The sequence below is a fragment of the Mastomys coucha genome, unplaced genomic scaffold, assembly GCF_008632895.1.
Source record: "Mastomys coucha isolate ucsf_1 unplaced genomic scaffold, UCSF_Mcou_1 pScaffold23, whole genome shotgun sequence".
Classification (NCBI taxonomy): domain Eukaryota; kingdom Metazoa; phylum Chordata; class Mammalia; order Rodentia; family Muridae; genus Mastomys; species Mastomys coucha.
Window position 1 is genome coordinate 34176858 of NW_022196906.1, and position 10845 is coordinate 34187702.

The 10845-nt window shown below is 45.7% G+C and overlaps 1 protein-coding gene across 3 annotated transcripts in view; it reads left to right on the forward strand.

The window, feature by feature from the left end:
* The first annotated feature begins 325 nt into the window (after window positions 1-325).
* The window catches only part of Scn3b (sodium voltage-gated channel beta subunit 3), a 23374-nt gene continuing 12854 nt past the window's right edge, over window positions 326-10845 (forward strand). For 2 of the 3 annotated variants that reach the window (XM_031344612.1, XM_031344614.1), the window contains exons 1-4: window positions 326-730; window positions 1095-1175; window positions 8266-8429; window positions 10594-10819. In XM_031344612.1, the coding sequence (XP_031200472.1) occupies window positions 1121-1175; window positions 8266-8429; window positions 10594-10819 (445 nt within the window). In that variant the 5' untranslated portion in view covers window positions 326-730; window positions 1095-1120. Of the gene's footprint in view, window positions 836-1094; window positions 1176-8265; window positions 8430-10593; window positions 10820-10845 lie in introns of all 3 variants that reach the window. The other variant, XM_031344613.1, reaches the window with a different exon arrangement.

Consider the following 10845-nt stretch of genomic DNA (forward strand, 5'->3'; position numbering starts at 1 on the left):
GTACTGTGAATATTATAGATGACATCATTGTTTCAAAGAGATTTGCCCTTCCTTTCCCCAGAGCTGTAGGCAAGCATATTTGGGAGGCTGCAGGAGTGGGGTTGCTTGGAGCGGGGTGAATAGGTGGAAGCTGTGTGTGTGTCCAGAACCCAGAGAGAAACCCAGACAGTAGAAAGCCGAGGTGACAGCCAGCTAGCCAGACAAGAAGCTACCTCGGTTGGAGGGTGTTTGCGCTGCGCTGGGCTCCTCCTCCTCTTCTCAGCGCGCCAGCCCTGGGAGGGGCACGTGGGTTTAGGGGTGGGGAATATGTGTCCAAGAGGGAGGGTCTGTAGCGACCAAAGCGGCAGAGAGCTGCCTGCGCATGTCAAGGCTAGCAACACATTCAGCCAGGGGCGGGGGTGGCCCTGGAGAGGGGCGGCTTGATCACCCAATCGCCCAGCATCGGGGCTCAGCAGGATCCAGGAGCGCGCCCCACGGAAGGGGGTCCCTCCGTCTACCCACCCTCCACCTCTGAGATCGCCAGCCCCACCGGAGCTCCCGCCTCTTTCCACGCCTGGAGGACCTCAGGGAGCCTGGGCCGCTGTGTACATGACTGAAGTGGAACAAATTCTGTAGCCCAGACGACGTCTGGAGTAGGGACACGCCCAGTTGGAGAAGCCTGCCCCGCTGTGGAAGCCCGAGATCCTAAGTCTCGGTGGATCGAAGTCGCTGTCCCTAGGGGAGGCGAGAGGTGAATCAACACCGACTCCTTCCACAGGCCAGCATTCCCGCGCCCGGCTGCGAGATTCCCTTCCTAGTCCACTTTGCTTTGGTTGCAAACGCAAGCAGAGGAGAGGTTGGAGTTCCAAGTGTGGGGTGGGCGGGAAGGCTACTGTCCGTGGTGCTGAGCCAAGCCCGGAGACTCGCTCTAGTGAGGTGGCCTGAGCTGACACCTACACTGAGCCCCAGATCCCGCAGACCCCCTAGGAAGGGAACTTGACCTTTTCTTTCTCCTCCCACTCAGAAAGTCCGCTCCCTTAGGGGCAGTTAATCCCTGAAGGTTTCCTCGAAAGAACCAGAGGGCTCAGTCCTTGACAGAGATCTTCTCTATTCAGCTCCAGAAACCACTTACCGGGAAAAGATGCCTGCCTTCAACAGATTGCTTCCCCTAGCTTCTCTAGTGCTCATCTACGGGGGTAAGTACAGCACCCTGCCCTGCAATGTGCAAATAACAGGCATCGTGCTAACAATAACAACACTTAAATGATGTCGCTGGTGACAAAATAGAGCTTCTTTCTGTGCCTGTTTGCCAGACATGGAGATCCACATGCGCTCCTAGAGATGTGGGTTTGGAGGTTTGCAAAGGAACCTCCCCACTCCCTGTGGCTTGATTTTTTCCCCCCTTTAGTGCTTCTCTGACTCCTTCCTTTCCTAATTTTTATTTTTTCTCTTCCCTTTACCCTTTTCTGAAAAGGAATGTATCAGTTCGTTATTTTAAAATCTTGCTTGCATTTACACTTGCATCGTTCAGTGAAGAGTCAGTCCTGAAAATCTCAGTGATTTGGGGGTGAGGGGCTCATTTCTCTCTATGGTTTTAAACAAAAGCAAAAAACCAAGATGCATGAATTTTGAGAGAGAGAAACTATAGCTCATCCATTTGTTAAATTTTAACTAGGAATGGATGGGACAGTAACTCCAGCCATTTGCTGGTGTGCATTGATAGACAGATGGGAAGTGCATTTACTTTGCAGGAACATGGGGAGCTACAGGGCTTTGATATTTGGTACAGCCATTTGCTGGTGTGCATTGATAGACAGATGGGAAGTGCATTTACTTTGCAGGAACATGGGGAGCTACAGGGCTTTGATATTTGGTAAGCTGGTTTTGTTGTTGGTTTTTTTTTTTCCTAGAGTTTTGTTGTTTGTTTTTTCTCTTGGTGTCAGCTGTGACTCAGATGACATTGTGCTTCCAAATAAGGAGTTTGTGACAATAATGCTGGGCTAAACAGCTTCAGGCATAGCTCACGATAGGATACCTGAGTGTGTGCTAAGGGAACTGGACATCTAACTGCTAATATGTGAGTGTGTGATATATACAGTATTTTATGGTATGTTAATGTATGTTTCTGTTTATAAGTACATGCACAGGCATGCATCTGAGCATGTCAGTATGAGTATCTGAATGGACTAGTGAGACTTAAGAGTATGTATGTGTGTGTGCATGTGTGTGTGCTCGTGTGTGTGTGTGTTTCTAACATTCTTGCTTTCATGTTTTTGACTCTGTCCTTGGATCAGTTGATAAGTCAGTTTACATGGGTTTAGCTACCTTCCTCTAAATTCAAATCAACAAAACCATAATAGATTGTGCCCACCTCCCTTACATAAAGTAGGCTTGTGGGATTATGTTCCTGTGATGGGCTTGGCTCCCACTCTGCCTGTGCAGTGGCAGGCCTGCCTCTTTGCCTATATATCATTTTGGCTACTAACTGTAGCTGCATGTATTATTTAGATTTTGCATGTGACCAGAAGAGGAAGGAGCTGAGTTTCCTGTTGAACAAACTGCCTAGTGAAACAAGACTAGGAAAGAAAAGGAAGCAAATGATGCCAACCCCAAGGGCAGATTCACCACAATCCATTCCCTAGAGCCTACACCAGTCTTGGAGATGAGGCTGACATAAAGGGCTGCCAGGGAGCTCACCTGCCTTGAAGATCAAGGTTGTTATTTGCTCCAGGGGAATGCTAGAGTGGTGGGGCTTAAGAAAGGTTAGTGTGGCAGGACAAGAGAAGGCATGGGCGAGGTTCAAGTTGTAGAGAAGGGTCTGCCAAGAATCTTTCCAAACTCTAAATTCATAAGGTTCCTTCATGAATTCCAGAAGAAGGGGGTGGACAGTCTTGGCCATTTTTTGCCTAGGGCTCACAAAGCTCTGACTGTGTGTCATCTCCATCTCTGCTCTACTACTTCATTTTCATTAGGTAACATCCTCAGAATGCCTGATAACCGTGAAGTTGAAAGTTGTCACAGATCATGTCAAACAGGCCTTTCAGCTGACAGCCCAACCATAAGAGAATACTTACAGAATATTATTAGAATATGCAGAGAGCCCATACTTCCCCTAAATCTTTAGGCCAACTAACTGTACAAGTCACATCTATCCTGCCCATTCCAAGATTTTGGAATCCAAACATTGGTTCACCAAAAAGGTTTCAGAATCCTTGGTTGTTTGTGTAAGGCAAAGAGCCTCACTCGAAAGACCAATTTTATTTTGTTTGCATATAATTCTAATATCCATTACTTCTTTTGGTCACTATGACATGGCAGAGTGACATGAGTTATTTCCATTTTAGGCAGTAGAAGGTGAGTTCATAAAGGGCAGAGGGCTTGATAGAGAGCTGCTATCTTTCCCATCTTGCTTGGTCTTCCAGCATCCATCATAGACATATGTGATGTTGTGTACAACTGTCAGGTGGACATTAGTCCTGGAATTTTTCCTCTGAGCTTCCCTCTCATCCCCCAACACAACCACCTTTCCAAGGGGTTCATCCAGCTTTTAGCTCCCCGTGCCTTCTCTATTTTTGCTCTACAGGGGTCCGTTGTATTATTAGGGGCAGTTTCCTTCTTCCCCTGGATAGCCCTTCCTAGACTTCATTCCTCCAAGGCCCTGCTAATCTGATAGGCCAAACTGTTTCAGGATGTTAACATCTAAAAATAACTTTATTCATACCCATGCCTTGTGCATTATTTACACTCTAATTAAAGCCTTCATTATCTTACTGTAAAGGAAACATTCTAGGGAAAGCTCTGAAAGGAGCAGGGGAGATGGTTCTATTGGTTGGTCTGTAATCCCTCAGGCACCACCTTTTCCCTCACAGTTGTCTTCATCATTTCTACAGAAATGAAGGTGCATTCCAAGGTCAATGATGCAGCCTACAACAATCTAAGAGATTACAATTTATAGCCAGTGGTGTCGCTTAACCTCTTCCACATGTACCACCTTTGTGGGTACCTAACTGGTGTCATGGACCAAAAGGCAGTGGCATGGTGGAGAAACCAACTTCACTGTTGATGGGAGGAGCAAGGAGGTCCTATGGTAGAGTGCAAGCAAATGAGGTGGGGGAACTTTGTGGCCATTTTACAATGTGCTGTCTAGGACTGCCTAAATAGAGTTCTCCTTTCTGGACACTGGACTTTAGCCAGGAGAAGGTTCACAGTGGGTATGTGCTCCAGTGACACTGAAGAGAGCAGCTCCACTCTACACCGCCACATGATACCCACCACCCTGACTGTGCAGTGTGTCTTCCCTCCTTCATACAAATAAGTGACGGTGCGCCTCCTCTGCAGTTTGGTCTCTGTGTTCATGAGAATATAGACCCCAACCTCCTCAACATTAAGCCAGTTCTGCTATTCCCTAGTCAAAAAGAACCTCTCAGTCTCACCACTGAACTGCTTTAAATTTTTAAAAATTATTTTGTATATATGTATGTGGGGTGTGTGTGGGTGTGAGTGTGGGTGTGTGTGGTGTGTGTAGGTATGTGTACATGTGTAGAGTTCACCTAGAGGGCAGAGGTGGGTGTTAGATCCCCTGGAGCTGAAGTTCAGATGGGTAATAAGGTACCTGACATGGGTGCCGGGAACCAAATTCAGGTCTTTTGGAAGAACAGAAATTACTCTTAACCCCTGAGCCACCTCTTCAAATCACTTATTTCTTTTGGAGGAGAGGGAATGGACATACCTATGTACATATAGAGGTCAGAAGATAACATGAGCGACACAGTTCTTTCTAACATGTGGGCCCTGGGGGTTGAATTCAAGGTGTTCAGCTTGACTAAGAGTGGCTTTATCTGCTGAGTTATCTTGCAGGTCCTGTCCCAGCCTCCTAATCATTCTTTCCACCTTCACCTTTGAAGCTGCTTCACCTGCCAATTTATTCTCCCCCTGGCCTGCTGACAATGCAACATAGCAGAAGTCAGATCATTCAACAGTAAACTCTGCAAGGTTCCCTAGGCAAAGCTCTGACAGTGGTCTATTCAGATTTGCCATGTTGGGGCCCTGACCTCCCTATCTGTCTCATGTCTCTGTTCTCTATGTTGGCTGGTTTCCCACATATTGTCATTCTTCAAATATGACAGGCACACTTATTTGAACCCCAGAGTGACTATTTCCTCTTACTTGTCATGACTTCAACAAACATGCCTGTGATGGTGGCTGCTGTTGCTGCTGCCACTTCTTCCTCTTCCTCTTCTTCTTCTTCTTCTTCTTCCTCTTCCTCCTCCTCTTCCTCCTCCTCCTCCTCCTCCTCCTCCTCCTCCTCCTCCTCCTCCTCCTCCTCCTCCTCCTCCTCCTCCTTCTCCTCCCCTCCCCCTCTCTTTCTCGCTCTCTCTCTCTCTTTACCCAGTGGCTTCCCAATGTCAGTTCCCTTTTAATGAATCTAGTCCTGTAAATATGTTCCTATTCTCTTCCCTCCCTTCCCTCCCCTTCCTCCCCTCCCTTCTCTTCTTTCCTCTCTCTCCCCCCTCTCCTCTACTGTTTTCTTTTGTTCTGTAATCTACTTGTACCACCCCACTGGAATACAGGCTTTAAGAGAGCTGGAATGATTTCATTGACTCTTGGTGTCTGGAACAGTGCAGCTACACAGTGGGTACTGAATACATTTGCCAAATAAACAGAAAATAAACATTAGTAATGACAATTATCCAAAGCAGAATCATGTAAATAAATCCAATAGATAGGCTTCTCATGACCTATCTATTGGGTGTTTTATTTCAAAAAATAATTTTTATTGAATAAACTGAGTCTCAGACAAGTTAGGTAGTTAGACAAATACAGTCCTTAAGTTTCCAAATATCACCTTGTAATTGTAGCTGTGCATTCCTTGGGATTTTCCTTCCAAACCCACGAGGTCATCCATATTGAACTGCATTTTCTTTGTTACCTTTCATTAAATATGGACACCAAGGATCTATGTTACATGGAGTTCCTGCTTCACAAACCATTACACAGCAATATGACACCGCCTTTTTAGTTGCTTTGGAAGCAAGTCTGTAATGTAGACTATAAGCTTACCCCATGCCCAAAGTGTTTTAATCATTTTCCCCAAGATATGGACCCTTCTCCATTAAAATGATGAAACCAATCTTCTGTAGACTGCTTGATAGGCTAGCCCACTTCCCTGGAAAGTTTAAAAACCACGTTTTCCTTTCCACTTAGAATTTTTAAAAAATTTACTTATAGTGCCAACAGGTTCTAAGTTCCAAGTTTAAAATGGAAATGAAATATGTTGACTTTTAATTGAATTGAAACACAGTGTTAGCTTTTGACTGAGAGCTGCAACAAAATAGCCTCCCTTGAAGTTCCAGCCTCTTCTGGGAAGGGTAGCTGAGCACCTGTAGTGAGCTAGCTTTTACATATTAGCCTGTGTTGTTTTACCTTGGAGCATCTGTGTTTATCATTCACGCATGAACAGGGGGTACCAGAGGATCCTTCAAAGTCCCATACAAAGACTGTTGGTGGTTGCTATACTTTGGAAGCTTCCAAATAATTAAGTATAAAATCTCTTTATCAAATAGCTTTTTTATATTTATGGTTAGCTGAAGCATCTGAAAATATATATGTTTTTAAGTTGTCATTTATTTTGAGACAAAGTCTCATATAATTTAGGCTGGCCTCAAATGCAGTGAGTAGCAAGGAGGACCCTGAACTTCTAATCCTTCTGCCTTAGTATCCCGAGGGCTGGAACTTCAGGATGTAGTACCGAATCTGATTTTTCAATGTTGGCGCTTCATGCATGTTAGGCAAGCACTCTACCAACTGAGCTCCAACCCCAAACCAATATTTGTCATTAATTTGTTAACTGGATTACTGAATACAGGTTTGTACTCAGTAGCTCAGGCTGTTCTCAAACTTGCAGCAATCCTGAATATTCTAAAGTTTGGGTTGAGGGCACATGCCTGTACTCCCACCTCTCGGAGAGTGAACCGTGATTGTGAGTTCAAGGTAAACTTGGGGTACACGGCAAGACCCTGTCTCAAAACACTGAAAGAAAAACAGATTAGCTGTGCCAAACTGATTTTTATAACTTTCAATGTAGAATATATTTGAATTTCTTTTCCATCTGCCAGGCTGAAATGTTTGAAGACAAGCCTGTCCTGTGTCCCAGTTCAGTATCCCATGCTCCCTGACTTGCTCTTGTGGTCTGGTCTTCTCAGCCACTTTGGCTGTGGGCTCACTGAACAGCTTCCTTTTGTTAAATTCGACATGCCATCCAGATTTGTTCTGAACAATTGCAGAATTCCTCCTCCTTCCTTCTGCACACTGTGCATCTGTTAATGCATCCCACGTTTGTTCTTGTTTGGTTGGCATCAATGTCCCACTTTTGATTCATTCTAAATCTGCAGTCTGACATAGTCACCTTCGATCCTTGGACTTGGGAGGTTCTGGAGGGCAGAAACCCAAATTCCAAACCTCCATGTGGTGTACAGTGTGTCTGATCATCTGACCCCTCCAGAATTTGAATTTTGTCTCTCTACTCTGCACAGAGCTTGCTCCAACCTAAGTGGTCAGTTCTTGCACCATCCTCCATGGGTCCTCAAACACAGATCAGAGTCTGTCTCTCCTTTAGAGCATTAGAACGCTCGACATATTACCCCACAGAGCACTGACAGCAATCAGTGCCAACAGGCTCTTTCCAACACGGGTCTTATTTGCCTTTCGGTTTCATGTCCTACCAGCCCTTTCTTCCTTCTCCCCAGCCCAAAAACAAGCAACTAACTCTCTGGGAGAACTGGGTTCCTTACTAACATGACCCTTTGTGTGTTCTGGTTGAATCACCAAAGAAATGTATGTCTGCTGGGTTATATATGTATCAAGAGCATGGCTAGTGTCCTGTTCATCCTAGGATCTCTCATCTAGCATCAGACCTGACAAAGAATGGATTTCCATGCCTGCTGGGTGAATGTTCACATGGGTAAACAGTTAATGGATGGAAGCATGTAGACTACATGCTAGACTACAAGGATTTTGGGGGTCAGGCTCAAGACTATCCTCTGCTGCACCTTCATGGCTTCCAAATACGTCCAGTCAATGCTAGAGGATCCACCTCTGTACCTCTTGCTCTAGGCTCATCCTGATCATACATACTCAAGGAGCCCCAGTAGCAGGTGCAGACACAGATCTTGATATTTTCAAGTGTGTCTCAATGATTTTCTCTTCTTCTCTGTCTTTCCTCCCTCCCTCCTCATTCCCCCATGCCCACTCTGGATGTCCCCTTCTTGTCACCCATCCTCTCTCCAGTCAGAGTCTGCTTCCCTGTGTGTGTGGAAGTGCCCTCGGAGACAGAAGCCGTGCAGGGCAATTCCATGAAGCTGAGATGCATCTCCTGCATGAAGAGGGAGGAGGTGGAGGCCACCACTGTGGTGGAATGGTTCTACAGGCCCGAGGGCGGTAAAGATTTCCTTGTATGTCAGACTGTTGCCTCTGGTTTTTCTTTTGCTGGCCTATGCTGCTGTATGCCTGGTTCCTAACAGTCTGAGTAATGATGCCCTGACCTGCTTCACCCCTCTCCTGAACCCTGACATCTTCTCAGCAGATAACTGACAGCCTGATATTAACCCATGGTCTTTCAAGGTAGTTTCACTTGGCCAGCTGTAAGCAGCCCTGATTACAAGCAGGAAACAGTTATAAACATATTGAGATGGACATATTGAGAGAGCCTATGTGGGCTAGGCACCCAAGTAGACATTTTAGAGGTATGTTCATCTTCTGCACAGTACTATGAAATGGATTTCATGAAACTGAAAGAAAGAACACAAGGCAGCTTTATGAAAAGTAGCAGAGGTGAGATCTTTCAATTCTCACAGTCCCAGTGAAGTGGGAGCAACTCGGGTGACCAAAGCTTGTGTCAACTGCTATGCCCAGGATAGCCACCTCTGTAAGTAGGTGTTTAGCTTGTTCTTGCCCTGCTCTGTATCTCAGGTGGCCATGCTCCATTCTCCCAAGAAAGAACCCTCAATCTCTCCCTCCCAATGATCTACACACCAAGGGATTCATGCCTGGCAGGAGAAGCAGCCTTGCAGGCTCTGGGCCAGGGTCAGGGTCAGAGTGAGGGTCAGGGTCAGTTCTGGTTTAGGACAGTGCTCATGGGGCTGTGACTCATTTAAATCGTTGTCAATACTTTCACTGACTCTGGAGCCAGGCCATCCAGGTTCCATTCTTTTCTCCACAGTCTTTAGCTACACGCCCTTGGTCATATTTAACCTCTGATTCTTCTAATTATTTTTTCCTTTTAAGTTGGAATAAGAACAAAAACCTTATTATGGGGTTGTTACCAAGAGTCATGAGCTCTGATTTTTAATGCACTTAAAATAGTTCTTGAAATATGATAAGTGTTTATTAGAAAAAAAAAACAAAGCTCAAAAGAGTAACATTAAATTAGCAAAACAGTTTAGATTTACATACACACATACACATGAGTTTAGATTTGAACATGGTGGTCTGACAGCAGATCCAAGGCTCTTTATGTTGATTTATCTTGTTCTCCTGGTTCTCTTCCACAATAGTTAATGGAGACAACATGGTGGAAGTAACTTTCACCTGTTCATTTCTTCTTTCTCCCTTGGTGGGCTCATTTCTGAATCTAGGTTCCAAGTGGTACTTGCATCTAAGTTGGCTTCTATCTGGTGCCAAGGCAAGGACCAACAATGACTTTTTAGAGTCTTAGAGTCACATACCAGGGAAGGTATAATTCAGATCAATGCCCGATTTATAGGAAGTCAGAGGTCTTGGCCAGATACGTAGGGCCCATGGACTTTAGGCCTGTGTACCTGCTAGCTGCATTCACTGCTTCCATGCTGTCCCAACCAGATGACCCAACTGAGGAACTAAATTGAGGTTAATGTTTAGAAAATATGAATTTGAATTTCAGTCACCGTCCATGGCTAGTGGAGCCATGATGAAAACATTGTGGTGTCAGAGAGTGTTTGAGAGGGAAGTTGGAAAGATCTGACTTTGGTTCTAACTCCACCCAAAGCAAAAGTTCTGCGATTATCTCTCTGTGGTGAATTCTCGGCTCACTGGGCATCCTTCAGCATCATAGATTCCCACCTGTGGCCTGGCCATGTTGTGCCACAATCACCATGATGGATGGCATCTCAGAGAGTCAGGCTTTAAGCTCAGGGCTGTCAGGTATCTTCCCTGCTAACACAGTCATCTTGTTGGTCTCTATGTCCTTCTCCCTCACTGGCTGCTTCATCCCATGTCTAACTACCTTTTACCTCCTTTCTGTCTCCAACTGTTTGTTTTCCTCTTCCTAGTCTCCTTTATGTATCGGCCACACTCCTTTCTTCTCCACCCCACTCCTTTTTTTCTCCCAGCATTCTTTCTGACTAATCTATGTTGCCTCTCCCCTCGCTATGTTCACATGGCCAGCTGTCTGTTAGCCTCTGCCTGTTTTGCTCTGTCTTTATTCTCTCCCGTGGCTTCCTCTGCACCTCTCTAACCCACTCCCATGCTCTGGGACTTCTGCTAACATTGTCTCCTGGCTTTCCTGCCCACAGTAGCTTCATCTACCCTGTCCCTCCCTGACTCTCTTGCTACAATCTGCTTCCGCCCCTCTCTCTGCAGATATATGAGTATCGAAATGGCCACCAGGAGGTGGAAAGCCCCTTCCAAGGTCGTCTGCAGTGGAACGGGAGCAAAGACCTGCAGGATGTATCCATCACTGTTCTCAATGTCACTCTGAATGACTCTGGCCTCTACACATGCAATGTGTCCAGGGAGTTTGAGTTCGAAGCACACAGGCCCTTTGTGAAGACCACGAGACTAATACCCCTGCGAGTCACTGAAGAGGGTAAGCCTGAGACAAGTCATCTCTTC